This window comes from Canis aureus, chromosome 8, assembly GCF_053574225.1.
Source record: "Canis aureus isolate CA01 chromosome 8, VMU_Caureus_v.1.0, whole genome shotgun sequence".
NCBI lineage: Eukaryota > Metazoa > Chordata > Mammalia > Carnivora > Canidae > Canis > Canis aureus.
The window spans coordinates 77,082,799-77,103,367 of record NC_135618.1 but is presented as its reverse complement, the minus strand read 5'-3'; the positions used below and the strand labels follow the sequence as shown (position 1 = coordinate 77,103,367).

The 20,569-nt window shown below is 37.6% G+C and overlaps 1 protein-coding gene and 1 long non-coding RNA gene across 3 annotated transcripts in view; one reads left to right on the top strand and one right to left on the bottom strand.

Annotated features, from left to right (window-relative positions):
- Positions 1-20,569, top strand: part of TPST1 (tyrosylprotein sulfotransferase 1) — a 144,023-nt gene that overhangs the window by 35,413 nt on the left and 88,041 nt on the right. For both annotated transcript variants that reach the window (XM_077908352.1, XM_077908351.1), the window contains exon 2: positions 6,338-7,283. In XM_077908352.1, coding sequence (XP_077764478.1) covers positions 6,439-7,283 — 845 coding nt within the window. In that variant the 5' untranslated portion in view covers positions 6,338-6,438. The remainder of the gene's footprint in view (positions 1-6,337; positions 7,284-20,569) is intronic.
- LOC144319773 (uncharacterized) lies at positions 14,007-18,407 on the bottom strand. The gene is made up of 3 exons (XR_013385497.1): positions 17,844-18,407; positions 16,821-16,887; positions 14,007-14,481 (listed from the first exon to the last, which is right to left on the bottom strand). It is a non-coding gene; the product is annotated as an uncharacterized LOC144319773 (long non-coding RNA).

The following is a 20,569-nucleotide window of genomic DNA, read 5'->3' as shown; positions in this document are numbered from 1 at the left end:
TATATATCCATACAATGGAATATTACTCAACCATAAAAAGAATGCAATTTTGCCATTTGCAACAACATGGATGGAGCTAGAGTATAATGCTAAGTGAAATAAATCAGAGAAAAATAGATACCACATGATTTCACTTGTATGTGTAATTTAAGAAGCAAAACAAATGAACAAAGGAAAAAGAGAAACCAAGAAACAGACTCAACTACAGAGAACAAACTGATGGTCACCAGAGGGTGGGTGGGCAGGTGGGGAAGCGTGAAATAGGTGATGAGGATTAAAGACTACGCTTACCATGATGAGCACTGAGTAATGTGTAGAATGATTGAATCCCTGTATTGTACCCTTGAAACTAACATAACACTGTGTAAACTATACTGGAATTAAAGTTAAAAACTTAATTTAAAAAAGGAAAGAAAAGAAAACTCAATTGACCATAAATATAAGGGTATGTTTCTGGATTTGTAATGCTAGTCCATTCATTTGTATGCTTGTTTTTATGCCTGTACTACACTGTTTTCATTACTGTAGTTTATTATTATTATTTTTTTATTTTAAATTTATTCATGAGAGTCACACAGAGAGAGGCAGAGACATAGGCAGAGGGAGAAGCAGGTTCCATGCAGGCAGCCTGATGTGGGACTTGATCCCAGGACTCCAGGACCATGCCCTGAGCCACCTAGGCATCCCGCATTACTGTAGCTTTGTAAGTTTTGAGATTGAGAATTGTAAATATTCTAGCACTGTTCTTTTTCAAGATGGTTTTGGCCAGAATGAGGTTGTATAAACCTAAAGAGGATTAAGTAACTCCCTGCTTAAAATCTTTAAATCAGTCACATCTGTCATAAAATTTCATATCCCTAAACTGATCCACAAGATTTACCATCTGACCCCTGCCCATCTTTCCAGTTTCATAATTCACTCACTTTTCCTCTTGTTCATTGCTTTAACCCTGCTCCCTGAAAGCTTTAAAAATGCCTTTCCATTGCAGGACTTTTGCATATCCACTTACTTTTGCTTAGAATGCTCATCTCTTCACTTTACATAATTCCTATTCACTGTTCAGATCTCTACCTAAATGTCATTTTTTTCCCTAAATATTTTATTTGTTTATTCATATGAGAGACACAGAGAGAGGCAGAGACACAGGCAGAGAGAGAAGAAGCAGGCTCCATATGGAGAGCCTCATGCGGGAGTTGATCCCAGAACTCCGGGATCATGACCTGAGCTGAGGATAAATTCTCAACCACCGAGCCACCCAGGTGCCCCCTGAATGTCATTTTTTAAGATAGGCTGATCCTATTATTTAAAAAAATATTTGTTTTTCTTTTCCCACTTAGAAAAGTAACAAATGTTTATTATAGCAAGTTTGAAAAATAAAGAATGATGGCTATAAGGAAACCAGAGGATAAGCATTTATAGTGTGGTAAAGACATCTGATACCAGGTTGTCATTTGATCCTTTGGTTCTTATTTTCTTTTTCTGTTTGAAAGCCTACAGAAGTATTTTCTTTACATTTAAAATTAAAGTATATTTGAAATTGCCAGAATGTATCTAGATTGGTTTATTGTCATTTATTTTGCTTGAAAATGTAGGTCCTCACATCTATAGATACATTTTTTTTCCATTTTAGCAATGTTTTCTTTGTGCTTGTAATATAGTTTTACTTTTTTTTCCACCAAAGAAAAGAGTAACCAAAATGTTGTTATTCTAGGGTTAATTCTTAGTTTTATATATATTATATAGTCCGTTCTATATATTACTCTTTTCACTCTGTTGTTTTTTTTTCTTACCACCTGCCCCCTTTTATTTATTTTTTATTTATTTTTTTGTAAATAAACCTTTAAGATTTATTTTTTTTAATTTTTATTATTTATTTATTTATTCATGAAAGACAGAGAGAGAGAAAGAGAGAGAGAGAGAGAGAGAGGCAGAGACACACGCAGAGGGAGAAGCAGGCTCTATGCAGGAAGCCTGATGTGGGACTTGATCCCGTGTCTCCAGGATCACACCCTGGGCTGAAGGAGCGCTAAACCGCTGAGCCACCCGGGCTGCCCTATTTATTTATTTATTTGTTTGTTTGTTTGTTTATTTATTTATTTATTTATTTATTTATTTATTTATGATAGAGAGAGAGAGAGAGAGGCAGGGACAGGAGGAGGGAGAAGCAGGCTCCATGCCAAGAGCCCGATGCAGGACTTGATCCTGGGACTTCAGGATCGCGCCCTGGGCCAAAGGCAGGCTCTAAAACCGCTGAGCCACCCAGGGATCCCCTCACCTGCCCCCTTTTAAATTGAATACTGGTATTCAATTTAAATATAACATCTTATATATATAATATATATAATATATAATAATATATATAATAACATCTTAAGTGTGTCTTCTATATCATGGATACAGATTTCTGCATTGATATTTCAATGCTATGTTGCTACCAATGTTCATTTTTGCTTGTTTTTGAGAGAGAATGTAGGGGTGGGTGGAGAGGAGAGGGAGAGAATCTTAAGCCGGCTCTATACCCAAAGTGGAGCCAATGCAGGGCTTGATCTCACAAACCTAAGATCGTGACCTGAACTGAAATTGAGTCGGACACCTAACCGACTGAGCTACCCAGGCACTCCACAAACAATGTTCTTAATCAGTGCTTTTTTCTTTGCAGTTTTTTCTTATTAAGCTGATCTTTTAATCTTAACCTATTCTCACTTTGTGGTTCTTTGTTGCAGCTTTTACAGTACATTGGCTGGCACAGTAATACATGTTGAAATATGCAACTAAAGGAATTAATACATGAGCAAACAAAAACCAAATCTTGGTATATCCTACTGAGATGATCAAAATATTTTTCTAGGAAAGCATTATTTATTTATTTATTATTTATTTATTTATTTAAAGATTTTATTTATTTATTCATAGAGAGAGAGAGAGAGGCAGAGACACAGGCAGAGGGAGAAGCAGGCTCCATGTGGGGAGTCTGATGCATGACTCGATCCTGGGACTCCAGGATCACGACCTCGGCTGCAGGCAGCGCTAAACCACTGCACCACTGGGGCTGCCCAGGAAAGCATTCTTTAAAAAAAAAACTCAAATCAAAGAACACCAGTTGTGTTGAGGTATAACTTATATACCATAAGATTTCCCATTGTATGGGTCCAATTCAGTGATTTTTAAGTATATTTTATAGAGTTGTGTAACTATCACAACAGTCCAGTTTTAGAACATTTCCGTTACTGCAAAAAGTCACTGCATACCTATTTATCATTAAATTCCTGCTTCCACATCCTGCTTTCTATCTCTATAAATTTGCCTTGTATGGACATTCCATATAAATGTATGCTGATGCAGCTGCTCAGATATACATACACACAATTGTTTCCATTTTTAAGCATGGCTTTCTAGGGGTTGCCTTCCTGTCAGCATAGCTTAGTGGACAGTGGTTGTGCTCAAACATCTAAGGCAGTACAACTTTTCATCTGCCAGTGGATCTACATGTGTGTAGGGGAGCACATTCAAAGTTCAGGGCATTTAAAAAATCCACACTGGCATTTACTTTCATTTCTTTCATGTCTTCTTTTTGCCTCCATGTACCTCTGAGATGGCAGTGAGCTTGCCAATCATGACTACAGCCTGAGACTGCTAGAGCTGTTCATCCTCCTCGCTCACCTGCCACCTGCAACATCGTTTATACTAAAAGCACAGCTGAGCATGTGTGCTATTCATCACTCCAAAATGAGTGAGCTCCCTTTGATCTTGGCAGCAAAGCCACCAGTCTTCATAGTTTGCCCTGTCTTGCCTTGCTCTGCAGAACCTCTGTCTTGCTGAGTGGGTGAATGGTGGAGTAGAAATAGTCTTGGGCAAGAATGCCAGACTCTCATTGTTCTTACTCAACATTCAGAAGTTTTTCAAACATAAATGTCACTTAGATTGTTGTATTTCTTTGGTTGATTTCCAGAGGGCTGACAGGGTTTTTGTGTGTGTGTATGTGTCAGTTTCATCCTGCTTTGTTTTTGAGAATTGCATACTTTCTCACTAGTCCATAGCTTAGTGTTCTGCCTCTTAGAAGGTATTTATTTTTTAACATAGCAAATCATTTCCCCAGGTAGACTTACTATGAGTCAGGAGACATAAAGAAGGGAGAATTTTTAAGGAATTAGCTCATATGGTTGAGGTGCTGGCACTTTTAAAATCCATAGAACAGTTCAGCAGGTTGATGTTAAGTTAACCTTGAGTCCAAATTCTGCAGGGTAGAAGCCTGGAAATTCAGATAGAGTTTCTGTGTTGCTGTCTTGAAAATCATTCCTTTTTCTTCAGGAAACCTGTCTTTTCTCTTAAGGACCTCAGTTGTTGAATGAGGCCCACTCATATTATGGAGAGTAATCTGCTTTAATCAGAGTCTGTTTGTTTGTTTGTTTATTAATCAAATCTAAAAAATGCCTTTACAGCAACATCTAGACCAAACTAGCGTTTGGTGTTTGACCAAACACTGGGCACCATAGCCCAGCCAAGTTGACACATCAAATTAGCCATCCCACCTCCCCACGTGCTCTCCAGTCTGAGGCGCTGGCTTCGTTTGGTACCCCCAAACGTACCCCCAAGGATACTTTTTTTAGTCTAGGTGTAGTCTGACTGCTGTCTGCTTTGTAATATGTATCCTTGCTCTAGCTAAACTAGTGTGTTCATAATATGTGTGTTTTACATACACATATACTAGGTATATTTTACATAGTGTATATATGTTTTACATGGATGCCCTTGCTTCTACATCTACATCTTTGGGTATAGTGTATCTTCAGGTTAGAAAACTCTGTGTCTAAATCTTATCTGTCCTTCTGAAAGCTAGATCTCTCTCTCTCTCTCTCTCACACACACACACACACACGCGCGCAAAATTGTCTTCACACTATTTACCAGCTCTCCTGAATTACTTTTTGTCATCTAAATGTGCTGCGTTCTATTTTTTTTTTTTAATTTTTATTTATTTATGATAGTCACACAGAGAGAGAGAGAGAGAGGGGCAGAGACACAGGCAGAGGGAGAAGCAGGCTCCATGCACCGGGAGCCTGATGTGGGATTCGATCCCGGATCTCCAGGATCGCGCCCTGGGCCAAAGGCAGGCGCCAAACCGCTGCGCCACCCAGGGATCCCTAAATGTGCTGCGTTCTATTATGTCATTGTGTTTTTGCACACAAGTTCTTGCTGCTTAGAGTACCTTTCCCTCTTATTTTTCTGTAAGGCTTTTATAGCTTTCTCTGGTAGACTTATGTGTTTCTTTTCATTATACTTTCATTGTCCTGTTGGCTTATTTCTACTAAGGCACTGATTGCATTTTGTCATTGTTTGCATATCTGTCCAGGAGACTTTGTTTCCTGAGAGCAGGGGTCACTGCACTGCTATCTTTTTCAAAGCATATCTTTAGCCAAACCCAAGTATCTGGCCTATAGTATCTAAGTAAATACTTTGTGGGATAAATAAACTGAATCATTGTTAAAGTTTTGGAAGTGGGCAGCCCGGGTGGCGCAGCGGTTTAGCGCTGCCTGCAGCCCGAGGTGTGATCCTGGAGACCTGGGATCGAGTCCCACATCGGGCTTCCTGCATGGAGCCTGCTTCTCCCTCTGCCTGTGTCTCTGCCTCTTTCTCACTCTCTCTGAATGAATGAATGAATGAATAAATAATAAATAAATAAATCTTTAAAAAATACAATAAAATAAAGTTTAAGAAGTGTATTTCTTCTGTAATTTCTCTTTATTTTTTTTATTTTTATTTTTTTAATTTTTATTTATTTATGATAGTCACACACAGATAGAGAGAGAGGCAGAGACACAGGCAGAGGGAGAAGCAGGCTCCATGCACCGGGAGCCCGACGTGGGATTCGATCCCGGGTCTCCAGGATCGCGCCCTGGGCCAAAGGCAGGCGCCAAACCGCTGCGCCACCCAGGGATCCCTGTAATTTCTCTTTAGAGTAGATTGTGGAAATAATGACTTCTTAGGGGTGAAGCAAATCTAAATATCAGAGATGAGCCTTGGGTTAAACTCCAAACATAGTTAGGCATATTAAGTATTTGCATGATTCGCTGACAGAAATAGTTTTATTTTTCCATTTTGTTCGGAGATAGCTTCAGAGTTGTTACATTAAGAAAAGCCATTTCTGATTAGAAATGATTTATCTTTGCTTGCATTTGAGTATACTTGTGTTCTAACAATACCACAGCATTTAAGACTGCGTCAGCTTCCTTCTCACTAAATGTAATGGTGATCATTGATGACTAATTTATAAACAATCTTTTTTTTTTTTAAACAATCCTGATGTGATGATAAAATAACTTTTTCCTTTTCCCATTAGATGTTGATCCTCTTTCTGAAGTAGAATCTCCATGGCCTGAATATTTTCTGAAAATTATTTTGAGCAGACTATCTGTTTAATAACAAGATAACCACATCAAGATGGTTGGAAAGCTGAAGCAGAACTTACTATTGGCATGTCTGGTGATTAGTTCTGTGACTGTGTTTTACTTGGGCCAACACGCCATGGAATGCCATCACCGAATAGAAGAACGAAGCCAGCCCCTCAGATTGGAGAGCACAAAGACCACTGTGCGAACTGGCCTGGACATCAAAGCCAATAAAACCTTTGCCTATCACAAAGATATGCCTTTAATATTTATTGGAGGTGTGCCTCGGAGTGGAACCACACTCATGAGGGCCATGCTAGATGCACACCCCGATATTCGCTGTGGAGAGGAAACCAGGGTCATTCCCCGAATCCTGGCCCTGAAACAGATGTGGTCACGGTCAAGTAAAGAGAAAATACGTTTGGATGAGGCTGGTGTCACCGATGAAGTGCTAGATTCTGCCATGCAAGCCTTCCTACTAGAAATTATTGTGAAGCATGGGGAGCCAGCTCCTTATTTATGTAATAAAGATCCCTTTGCCCTGAAATCCTTAACTTACCTTGCTAGGTTATTCCCCAATGCCAAATTTCTCCTGATGGTCCGAGATGGCCGGGCATCAGTACATTCAATGATTTCTCGGAAAGTTACCATAGCTGGGTTTGACCTGAACAGCTATCGAGACTGTTTGACTAAGTGGAATCGTGCCATAGAGACCATGTATAACCAGTGTATGGAGGTTGGTTATAAAAAATGCATGTTAGTTCACTATGAACAACTTGTCTTGCATCCTGAACGATGGATGAGAACGCTCTTGAAATTCCTTCATATTCCATGGAACCACTCAGTGTTACACCATGAGGAGATGATTGGGAAAGCTGGAGGAGTATCTCTGTCAAAGTGAGTAGATACTATTTTTCCCACCTACATAAAGGTATGTGCATAAACTACAGGTCTTTTTTGGGAAGAGATGTGGCTTCATCAGTAAGTTTTTAAAAAAATTCTCTAGCCAGTTCATTTATTTAATTCATTTGTATGTTTATGAATTGTGGTCCTTATTATCTTTTTGATGGAAGCACACCCAATTTATAGCAGTGAAAGGTCTTTTTTCACAGATGTCAGGTTTTAAGGTCTATCATTCAATTTTAGTGACTCCTGATTTCTAATTTCTAGATATTTTTCTAGATAAGGACTTTTGTGTGGATTAAAGTTAATATGAGGAGAAATATCTAACATGTTGGTGAATAGTGAATTCTAAGCATTTAGGAATTTTTAATGATAGAGAAAAATAAAGACTAAGATTATCTAACCCAGTTCCTTCATTTTACAGATAGGAAGACTCAATCAGAAAGTAAAAAGGATTTACTCAAATTTAGATGGAAAAGTCAGAATTAGAATCCATGCCTTGGTCTCAGTGGGCTAGTGCTGTTTTCCATGGCATTTTATAACATGTGGTACTTCTTTTGTCATCTGATGGATCTTGGTTTTTATAAAAGGGTAGAGAACTCCACAATTGGAAGCTTAATCTGTAATCCACACAGGAAGTTCCTTAGATTCAAATACTTCTAAAACTATTGCATTTTCTCCCTTTCTTACAAAGTGTTGACTAGGGTACCCTGACTTGATCTGACACTTTGATTTGATGACTTATGTACCTTGAATAAGGATATAAACATGAAACTACTGTTGGGACGCCTGGGTGGCTCAGCGATTGAGCATCTGCTTTCGGCTCAGGGCGTGATCCCACGGTCCTGGGATTGAGTCCCACATCAGGCTCCCTGCGTGGAGCCTGCTTCTCCCTCTGCCTATGTCTCTGCCTGCCTCTCTCTCTGTGTCTCTCATGAATAAATAAATAAAATCTTAAAAAAAGAAAGAAAGAAACTACTGTTAAATTCAGGTAGTATCTTCTTATGGGGAAAAGTTAGTCTAAGTTTTATTTTCTTTTTCCATTTATAAGAGTAATATGTATCCCCTGTAAAAACAATAACAACAAAAAACAAAAGAAAAGAAAAAACAGTGTACTTGACACTGTTCGTATAGTGTACTGTTTGTACCCTGCTTCCTCCTATCAAGGGATTTCTTCTTGATTTCTTTTTTCAGTGTTTAGAACTTGTACAGTGAGTATTGATTCCTGATACAGATAATTTGAAAAGGACAGCTGCATTTCTATACTTAGCTTACAGGTATTGATTATAAATTATTAATGTATTATCACTCTGCTGGCTCTGGGTTATTTTAATTAATTCAAAGAGCCCTAGCTGCTCTCATCACAGTTAATTGTTTTTTTCCAGATAATAGACCATAACTAATTTCTAATCCTAGGTAAGCATTTCACTCTATGTGTTTATATAGAGTTGGCCCACAGATTCTGATGTTAATTCCTTCTAGTAGTATAAAATAAGCCTGTTAGACCCCACAGCCCCACCCCCACCCCCAGTCTCTCCAAGTATGGATTAAGGAGATATGTTCAAGGTAAATTTTGGTGGAAATCAGGAAAAGGTCATTTTACATATATAATTACTATGTTTAAGGCAAACATGAAGATAGGAAATTCATAGAAATTACAAATAAATGGATTTTAGAAGGGGAAGAGATATTACTTAGGTTTTAGGATACTTAGGTTTAGAATGGAGACCTAGTGAGGTTTCACGCTTTGTCAAGAATCACATGTAGCAGAACCATGACTAGAACTTTCAATGCTTATTCCAAGATTCTTGCTATTATATGAGCTTTTTAAAATTAAGGCATACCTATAAGTAAATGCACAGATACTTAGTGTACAATTTGATGAATGTTTACATCTATATACACTAGTATAATCACCATCCACATAAAAATATAGAAAATTACCAGCACCCAGGAAGCTACTTTATGCTGCTTCTCATTTAACATCTTTCTCAAACCAAAAGTAACCACTGACCTGACCTCTATCACCAGAGGGGCTATGACATCATATATGAAGTTCAGAAACAGTCTTGCTTGCGTTTGAACTTCATATAAATGTAAGCATGCCTATTTACTATTTTTTGCCTGGCTTCTTCCATTTAACATTAGATCTACCCATAACGTTGTAAATAGCAGCAGTTGATTCTTTCTCATAAGTATGTAATATTCCAGTATATAAATAAAACACAATTTTTCCATTGTTTCATTGGTGGACATTTGATGTTTCTGGTTTGGGGCTATTGGATAAAGTTGGTAAGATCATTCCTGTATATTACTGTTAGTGGACAGAGCATTAATTTCTCTTGGGTATATACTAATGAGTAGAATCACCGGATCATAAGATATGTATCTTTATATGTCTTTAACAGATACTTGTTTTCCACATTGTCTGTACCATTAATGTATGGCTATACCATATAGGAACGTGTTCTAGCTGGTTTGCATCTTTGCCAACATTAGGTATTCAGAGTCCTTTTAATTTTTGGGTGGGTGCAAGTATGTTTTTAAACCTAAAAACAAAACAAAATAACATTTGAACTCTTTTTTGAAATAGATCTTCCCAGAGCTACATTGTTTGAGGCAGGTCTAATTTAGGCTGTACTGCCTCTTTTCAGACTGAGTCCCAGCTCTCAAAAAGAGTTAATTGGGAGATAAAGAGAGAAACATGGAATTATTCCATCAATAAGTACCAAGTTGTAAGTTTTCCATGTTAGCTGAGAGTCGTGACATAAGGTTTTCATGGCCCAGAGTCAATCATCCTGTGTGGTGTGCCTTCCTATGAACATTTTTATTTTGGGAAAATTGTTTAAAAAAAGTATTTTAACACTAATTGTGGCATTATTTAGTACTAAAATACTGAAAATATTTAGGCAGTTTTGAAGGCTTGAAGATATCACCAGATAGCTCAGGATCATATGCAGAAATTGTTGAAGATAATGATAAAGAAAGTTGTCACAGTTCTCCTTGCCCTATTTTGTTAACTATGAAAATTAAACTTTGCTTTGCTTAGGAAATTTCAGTTATTTTCAGTCAAAGAGGTGCCTCTTGCCTTCCTAGTCAGTTCAGTTATAGTAGGAGCATAAGGTAATCACTTGCTAGCATATGTAAGCAAATTTTTTATGAAAGAATTTGGTAGAAGAAAGCATTCTTTCATTCCGGGGTGGCCTTGATTAGACTACTGTATATAAGCTAGGCTTTTTTAAAAAACTGAAAATAAAAGCAAAGTATTTAATGAGTAGGGAAGGGATGAAAACAGATTGCTTTGGCTGGCTAAGTTTAGCTCTGCATTAAGGTACAGCTATAGAATTTCATGTACAGTACTCTTGATGCTTTTAGTTAGTCATTGCAAGTTCAGTAGTAGAACTAGTTTCTCCAGTGATTGATGTTGTAATTTTGATGTTTTGAATACTCTGTTCTGTTTTAATAAATTATTCACCCATACTGTTCAACTTCTTATTAAATTGAGCTGTACTCTTGAATACAATGGCTCCAAAAAATGATATAGAACTCACTGAGCTCTTTATTTCTTTCAGAATAATAGCGTAGAAAAAAATTGAGGCATTTCTAAATGTCTTTTTGCCTTTATCTTTCAAGAAATGTTTGCATAGAAATGAGGGGGAGTGTGTTTTAAGGAAAACATCCCATACAAATAGGTGGATTCTAGTAGAATTCTCCAAATGATTGAAAAAGCAGTAGAATTTTGCTGATTAGGGAATGGTATCTACTACTTGAGTCTGCTTCTCAAATAATTTGAATACGAAATGGAAAAAATAAAGTTTGAGGCTATTTACATTAACTTTGTCTCATTATTGTGGAATTTTTGTGGAATTTGAGTCATTTCCATCTGGAACATTCAGGAAGTTACTGGAGTATATGGCATTGCTCCTGCTTTTAAACTCATTAAGATACTGTGAAATTGCCTAGAACAAGTAAAAATCTTCAATAACAATAACAAAAAAGTATACCAATGTATACTTAAGGATGACTTAAATAAAGCTATAAACCTAGGATCAGTAAACAAGTTTACTAGGTGAAAAGAGCACTATAACACTAATGGTAACCCTTAAACAGAAGCAAGTACAAGAATCACAACTACAGTTCAGAGAGAAGTTATCTGCCCTTGGGGTAGAAAAAAGATATACACCTATTAAACACGAATAGGTTAGAAGGAAAAATATAGTAGCAGTGGCAAGTACAAGAGACCAAATAAGAATACAAAAATTAACACTCTGAAGCTTCTAGTAAGTAAAACAGAGAGAAAACTAGAAGTCAGATCCAGAACAAAGAAAGTATTAAATAACAAAAATATAACTGAGTACATTTTAAAGATCTAATTGGCTTTATTAATTCATGAATTAGGCAGTATCCCATCCAGCAAGTAGAGGGAGAGCCCCAAAGGACTACAGAAAATGGAAGATTTTTAAGGGTAGAGAATTAGTGGAACAAAAGGAAATTATTAGCAAAGAAACCTTTGTTTTAGGCAGGATTGCTCTCCTAAGGGGAATGGATGGAGTCTATCAGTAAATTTGCTAGTGCTGACTAGGAAATTCCCATGTTGACTGGTTAAAGGTTATATTTCAGGGAGTGGAATTTAGTCTGGAAATTTAAAAATTTTATAATATCTTATAGAATTAACAGAAGGATATAACAAAATATCCACTTGAAAATTTTCTGAAATTTAAGGATAGTGAGAATATTATGAGCAAGTTAAGAGAAAGACGATATTCATGCAAATTATCATCTCTACAGTGTATAAAATTAATAGCATGCAAATTAGGATTATCTGAGCTCTACTAGACTAGCTTAGATTAAAATATCCCAGAAGAATTTTATAAATATTGCCTTTTTTGTTTTTGAAAAATTGTTTTGGGTTACTTATCCTTGTGAACATTGTAATTCTCGCTTCATAAACCTGGTTGTTAATCAGATATTGCCTAAGAGTGATGCTTTTGTAGTTGTGGAAATCACTGTTCTTCTATTACAAATTATAAGTAGCTGAGAATCCTTAGCTGGAGAAGGGTAATTGAATAAACAAGGAAAGAGGAGAGGAAAAATTGTATTTCAGAATGTGTTAGTGAAGAATGAGAAGAAGCAGAACAAGAACATAAATTAATAAAGCACAGTTTATACTTAAAGAAGATGGCATCTGATGGCAAAAAAAACAGAAGCTGGGTGTTAGATCATTTATTAATTTAGATCAGGTATCTGCAAAAAAAATAGAGACCCGAAATAAGCATGGTTTTAAACAAAATGGTGGCTGCTGTGTAAAAGAAAGCCGACCAAGCCTGGTTTAGAAGCTTTGTAGTCATCTAGCATTTAGGCTGCTTCCAGTTTCTGGCACCCATCAGCCCCGTGGTCTAAGATGGCGCTCCAGTCATATCATCTATGTCCTAAGTAGCAGGGTCAGGTTAGTCTGGACATTTAATATATTTTTAGGACATTTCCCATGAATTTCCTTCATTCTCTTATACTTCAGGTAGCCCTTCCTGCATTCTGCTGGCCATACCTTAGTCTAATGTCCATATATAAAAGGCTAGGAAAGGAACTCTTTATTCTAAGTGACCATGTGTCCAACTGAGAATTGATGTTTCTTTTACTAAGAGGTGTATATAGGCTGGATATTGGGATAAGCAGATAGCAGTCTCTGCTACTTCACTGAGTACACACTGTGTACTTTACATACTGTAAAGTCTCTGTCCTAAAGGTACACATGATCTAATGGAAGGCATAGATTTATATACAATACAATGTTAAGTATTATGGGAAACCAAGAAGAGGTAATCTAGGGTGTTCAGGAAGGCCTTCCTGGACAATGTGATATCAAACTGAGGAATAGAGCAGTGTTTTTTCACCTTGGCACTATTGACATTTTGGGCCAGATAATTCTTTGTTGTGGGGGCTGTCCTGTACGTTATGGAATGCTTAGCAGCATCCTTGGCTCTATAGATGCCAGTAGCAAATACCCTCCCCACTCCTGTGACAATCAAAATGCTTCCAGAGATGGCCAAATGCTCTCTCCCCTCCTGTTGAGAATCTGTTTTGTTTTCAAAGGAAATACATGGACAGGGCGCCTGCGTGGCTCAGTCGTTGATTAAGCAGTCGTTGATTAAGCATCTGATTCTTGATTTCAGCTCAGGTCTTGATCCCCCCCCCCCCCCCATCAGGCTCTGCACTCAGCAAGGAGTCTGCTTGAGAGTCTCTCTTCCTCTACCTTTGCCCCTCTCCTCCACATGCTGACTCTCTCTAAAATAAATCTTAAAAAAAAAAGAAAAAATTGATTATCACATCCTCCAAAATTTATAGAAATGATAAAGTAGGGACCTGCCAAAAGGAGTGAATCTTGAATCCTGCAAGCCTCTTGGTAGGTCCTTTTAATTCATGATGTAAATTCAGGGGAGTCAGCCAATAAATTGTCTTCTTTTGCTTATAAAAAGCTGGGCCATAGTTAGATTTTCTTCTAGCCTGAAACAAAAGGTTGTTCTAAATTCCAAAGAAAGGTTAACACCCTTACCAGTGGCCTGAGAGATAAAGATGAAGGCATTATCTTTCCACACCAGGGGCAGAGGAAAGGAGAAAGGATTTCATGTTCTGTTAATGTAGGCAGCAGTCTTGATCCATCGTCTTGGGCAGAAGCAGTCTGCCTTAACATAGGATACTTCTTCTCTTCGTCATAATTTTTTTATTAAGATTTTATTTATTATTCCTGAGAGACAGAGAGAGAGAGAGAGAGAGAGGCAGAGACACGGGTAGAGGGAGAAACAGGCTCCACGCAGGGAGCCCGAAGTGGGACTCCGATCCTGGATCTCCAGGATCAGGCCCCGGACTGAAGGCGGCTCTAAACCGCTGAGCCACCTGGGCTGCCCAGTTTGCAAAGTTTTTGATAAGGTTTGTATGAGCTGCCCAGTGAAGTGGAGGCCTCAACCCCTGGAGAATATATCCCAAGTTATATCCCAAGTGGTAAACACATTTTTTTAACAGTTTTGTTTTTATTTCCCCTCACTGTGAAGGCATCAGCCTGTGGCAGGGAAAGGTTTTAACCCATCTGGAAAACATACACACAATAACAAGGACGTATTGATAACCCATACGAAATGGCAGCTGAATAATATCTAGTTGTAGATCTTCAAAGGGTCCAGCGGGAGGAGATCTGAGGCTGCCAGAGACAAAAAACCGTTTTTTCAGGATGGGCCTGACAAGTCAGACATTACTAACGGACTATTTCCACAATTTTATAAAAGTTTCCCCACCAATGTCTATTTATAATTTGAGTCATCTTAAATGCACCATAGTGAGTGAAGAAATAATGCAAAAACTGAAAACATGGGTTTTGTCTGAGAATTAGGAAGAGCAAACAGCCATCTTGGTTTCCCATCGCTCTGACTACTCATTTATACGTTATTTATCCATCTTCATTTCTCTGATTCAGAAGCAGACTGTTGTTTTGTTGCAACCAGAGGCCATTTTTTTGCAGAAGCAGAATGGACTTTACCCACTTGTCACAGTCATTATAGAGTATACTGCTGTTGCTTTGCTTTAAAGTCAGCTTGATCACATATTGGAACTTCTTTCCAAAGATTTCTTTTCCACAGACTTTATAATTCTCTTTTTTTACATTCAGATTTTGTTCAGTTTTCCCTTTTTAAATAACCAGTTTCAAAAATAGGTAACTAAATAAATAACCGGTGTCATTTTAGGATAAAATTACTTCCTTTCCTTTCAGTAAAAATGTTATTTCTATTTTTTAGACTTTTTCTTAATCAAAACCACACATCCTATTTTACTTGCATGAAGACTTGTTTCCCTTATTATTTCCAGTAGTCTTAAATTATATTAGAATTCTTAATTCTTGGAAACCTTAATTTCTATGAAAGCCAGTAAATTAGCAATCGTGAACTGTTACACCAGCATTCTTTAGATTTGCAAACTTATTAATATATTTTATAATTTTTAGAAGGATTGCCTTTTTCTTTTTTATTTTTTTTTACTTTTTTTTTGCCTTTTTCATTTTTTCAGCATAGCACTAACACTTCTAGATATCTTTTAGTTTCTCTGTAACAAGAAGCTTAAAGTAGTTAAACCTATGTTCAATAATTAATGTAGTATTTTATCTTATTTGGAAATGACCTGGTATTTAAAGAATTTAACTTATCATTTAACCTAATTTAGCAAAACTTTAAGATTTTAAGTAACCAAAAAGATTTGGGAAAACTATTTAAAGCAGACATAAATATTGCTGAGAATTATTTGTAAACTTTTTTCTTGTTTACATTTATTTACTTATTTTTAATATGTTTAGATTACTTACAAAACTTCATTAAACATTAGACAAAAGTCAGCCATTATCCCAAGCTATTGTATTTTTGTTGGTAGATCTTGTAAGAGAATATGAATTTATTTGGCTAATAAACTTAGGTAGAATAAGTTTTATATTTGGTATTGATAACTCTAAATACATCTGTTTTAATTAACCATCAACCTTAAATGAGCTTTTATATAGAATGTTTTTTTCAGATTAGGTGAACTTGAAAAACATACGGGTTAGTTCCTGTCTTTTTGAGAGTTTTAGAATGCCCAATCCTTATAAACACTTGTCTTCAAACCAACTAATTAGAGCCTTTCACAAATTAATTTAGCAATACTATCCAGAGGTAGCATAATACCTCACATTTATAACATATACACTAACAGATAAATGCAAAGATGTTATAGTTACTAATATTTGTGGAGAAGGTTCTTAAGATTTATATTTGTCCCTGAAATTAATTTTAAGAAGACTGCTAGAGCTTCTAAGAGCCCTTCTAGCAGTGTGCATTTTAAAAAGACCTTTTCCCCTTTTTTCTTCCTTTGAGCTGTGTTTATAACACCAAGGGACTGAAAGAATTTAAGTTCTCCAAGATGGACATTGCTTTCCTACAACCAATAATTTGCAAGCCTTTTGAGATAAATAAGGGGTCTGGGGACTGGTGAAGGAATAGGTGAATTTTGAATTGCCTCTGGAGCTGACTTTTGTTTTGCAAAAGACGTGCAAGATTAAGACAGTTGCTTTTAATTTCTCAAAGAATTGGGTTGTAATTTAAATGACAACATATATTGATAAACCTACAACATTAGTCCAACTACGTTATCCTCAGTTGGTTTCTTTTCCTCTAGGTTACAGAATTTTAATTTTAAATATTTCTGACAGTATTGGAATAACCCCCCTTGGATATAAGATAGGTCCCAAAGAAGGAAAAGGATATTATCTTCCCAAAATCCAATCACTCCCATAAATAGCCTAAAGAAAGCCAACAGTTTACATGTCCCCAGGGAGGCAGAAAGCCAAGCCCAGTTGTGTAAGCAAGAAGACAATAGCTATCCAGGAGAGAGAAAGGATCAATAAACAATGAATTTGGATTTGGAAGGGAAGGGAAGAGATAAAGTGAAATTTTATTTTCCTCTTTCAACTGGGCACTACAGACATTCAGAAGAACAGATTTTGATAAGAATTTTTACCCTTCATTGGCCTCTGTCCCTTCTTCTGTGATCCCCTCTGAGGACTCTGGTATCTACCAGTTTCTCTCTGTTTAAAGAAATAATGTAACAGTTTACCAGAAAATTCCTCAGTTTTATCCCCTCTGGGAGGGGCCTATGTGGTGACCCTCTTTTGAAGGTAGATATGGGGTTATCTGTAAGGCCACTAATTTGGAAGACTTTTGTTTATAGTTGTGTGGTCTTTTCAGAGTGGAAAAAACAGTTCAGATTGAGGATTAGTAGAATGAGTACTCAGGAGGAAAGAGGGAGGTGTGGGAGTTATAATATCGTTTTAGGTTCCTCACATTAAATTTTTCTTTAGACTTTTGCAATGATTGCAGTGAAAACTACTTTAGAATTGTGGAACCTTTTGGAGACCTCTGTTGCCAATTAAAATAGGTATCCTGTTTAATTTGGGAACCCTTGTTTTCCAGGGCACTTCTTAGATGATCTTGTCTAATTGGAATGGCCCCCCATCACGGCCATTGTAATTGTAGGTGGTTTTTGGTAAAATTTTGCCATTTCTATATATATATATATATATATATATATATATATATATATATATATATACACACACACACACACACACCCGGCTCCATTGTTTTTAGACATAAAATAAACAGGTGTGCCAGAAGGTGGTTATATTTGACTCTTTAGAATTCAAGGACCTCATCAGCTAAGCCTTTGCTACACAAAACCGGACAAACACGTGCACCTCAACATACCAGCAGTAATCAAAAGATGTCATTGTGGGCTGGCTGAGAGAAGGTCCTATGGCCACCAGCCCTAAATCAGCAGCATCTATTAAATGGGAGTTTCAGACTGGGTCTTTGGGGAAGGAATTCCAATGTGGAATTGTGGACTGGGCTGTGAACAGCGACTAAAGACTGTGCTCCGTTGCCACTTGTCAATCTAGGCTGACCTGTTAACTCTGGACTGGAAAGCCAATTAGATCAGTAGGTTGAATACAAAAGAGCAGAATTCAGACCACAAAGGACTTACCAGTGGCCTTTAGAAATGGCAAGAGGGCAGCCCGGGTGGCTCAGTGGTTTAGCGCCGCCTTCAGCCCAGGGTGTGATCCTGGAATCCCGGGATTGAGTCCCACATCGGGCTCTCTGCATGGAGCCTGCTTCTCCCTCTGCCTGTGTCTCTGCCTCTCTCTCTCTCTCCTCTCTCTGTATTCTTATGAATAAATAAATAAATAAAATCTTAAAAAAAAAAAAAAAAAGAAATGACAAGAAAGACATTAACTCAAAGGGGTTTGCAGGGCGCCGTGCCCTTGTTTTTTCATTGTTCCTGAATGCTGTCAGAAATTTTCTTTAGATCCCACTGCTGCCACCAACGTTGTTAAAAAACAAAATTCAACTGCATAAATTTGAAGGTCCTATGGCTTTTTTAAAGGATTCGTGAATTGGACAGCATCCCATCTAGCAAGTCGAGGGGAAGTCCACTGAACTACATGAGAGGAAGGTTTTTAAAGGCAGAGAGAGGGCATGAAAAAAAGAAGAAAGGAATTTATTACACGGAAAGCATTGTTTAGACAAGGTTACCTTCCTCAGGGGAGTGGAAAGGGTTTCTCAGTAAAATCTTAGCATTGACAGGAAATTCTATGTTGACTGGTTAAAGGTTACATTCCTGGCAGATTGAAACTGCAATTAGATTAGGTATTAAGTCTTGGTTGGACACTATTTTGGGGCAGTGTTTAAAGATTTAAAAAATCTTTAAAAGATTTTTTAAAAAAAGATTTAAAATGTAATTATGTTTGAGAATGTATTTTTAAGATGAAGCATAGGGAAAATTGATTTTATAGAGTAATTTTTGTCAAAGAAAAGCCAAGTATATCATAGTTAGTAATACCTAGTGCCTATTCAGATATTATTGTCTTCTCCTTATTCTGAATTCAGAACATCATGGTGCTCTCCCTGTTCTGAATTACCTGACTAGTAAAGGATGATTTCATTATTTCTGAAACATTATGTTCCATCATTGCTCTGAATCATCTCATCAGATGTCAGCCATATATTAGAATCACTTCAAGGACTTTGAAAAAGCCGAGTTTGTTCGTTTGTTTTTAAGTAGGCTTCACACCCAGTGTGGAGCCCAACCTGGGCTTGAATTCATGAGCTTGATCCCCTGAGATCAAGAGCCCCAACATGGGGCTTAAACATTTGAGCCACCCAAGTGCCCCAAAGATACCAGTCTCTGATTCAGATTAGTGACAAGTCCAAGAATTTGCATTTGTAACAGATTCTTAGGTAATGCGTAATGTCCTGTTCTGCAGATTTCACTTTAAGAACTCCTGCCTCAGGGGATCCCTGGGTGGCTCAGTGGTTTGGCACCCGCCTTTGGCCCAGGGCGTGATCCTGGAGTCCTGGGATGGAGTCCCGGGATCCCGCATTGGCCTCCCAGCATGGAGCCTGCTTCTCCCTCTGCCTGTGTCTCTGCCTCTCTCCCTCTCTCTCTCTCTCTCTCATAAATAAATAAAAATAAAATCTTTGAAAAAAAAAAAAAAACTCCTGCCTCAGAGTCATGCTACCTCTTAATGTGTTGGCTTCATGTGCAAACTCTGACTTTTTCGCTTCTACTTCTCTGGGCCCCAACTGCCCTGAAGTAATTGTATCTACTCAAATATTCCATACAGCTCTTTGTATTGCTCCTTCTGCTTATAGTACATTTCACTCACTTCTTCAACTGCCCTGAAGTAATTGTATCTACTCAAATATTCCATACAGCTCTTTGTATTGCTCCTTCTGCTTATAGTACATTTCACTCACTTCTTCATCTGAGCAACTCAGGTTGTATTGCAGTGTTCAGTTCAGATTTCCCTTCCTTGAAGACCTCCCTCTGTGCAGTTGATGTGGGAGAGCTTGGTTCTTGTCTCATGGAGTTGAAGAATGAATCTTCATTCATTGAAGAAGAGTGAGTAAAGCGATAGAAGTTTTTAAAGCAATGATACAGAGAAAGCTCTCATGTGAGAGGGACCCTGACAGGGTTGCCACTGAAGGTTTTTTGGCTGGTCTTTTATAGAGAACCTGACTAGGGAGATGACAGCCTTGAGATTTCTTGTGCTGTCTTGAGTGAATGACATGGCTGTTTTTGGGTCTGGTGAGTCTGTCTCTGTGATTATTTTGTAGCTGTCAAAGGAAGATAGTCCTTAACATTTGGGGCCAAGTGGCTGGATCTGCTTCCTTATCTCTGGTTTTGTTGCGTCTTGGTGTCCTTGGGAGTTATGGGAGCCTGACTCTGGGGCCTTCCCCTTTCCCTGCCTAGCCCTGTCTGTCCCTTATTCACAGTGAAGCTTCCTGTGCCTTCATGAGATGCCTTGGCAAACGAAAAAGAGTTCAGACTTTGAAGCTGATTAGACCTGCGTTTAAAACTTTTCACTGATACTGACTGGCTTTATAACATTGGACAAACTACCATCCCTCTTTGTGTCTCTGTTTTTTAAACTATATTATGGAGAAGGTGGTGATGATGATAATGATGATATCCTCTAAAATTTACTGAATAGTTGTTGTGTGCCAGGTACTGTTACTTCATTTACTTTTCGTATTTATCCTTTCACACGTACCCGTAGGTACTTCAAAAACCATTTTATAGGTAAAGACTTTCTCTCTCAGAGAGGTTGAGGAGCTTGTCCTCACTCAGTTGAAACAGGCAAGCTAGGGCATGGGCTCATGTCTTTCTGTCTTCAGAAACTCTACTCTTAACCCCTCAGTTCTATTTAC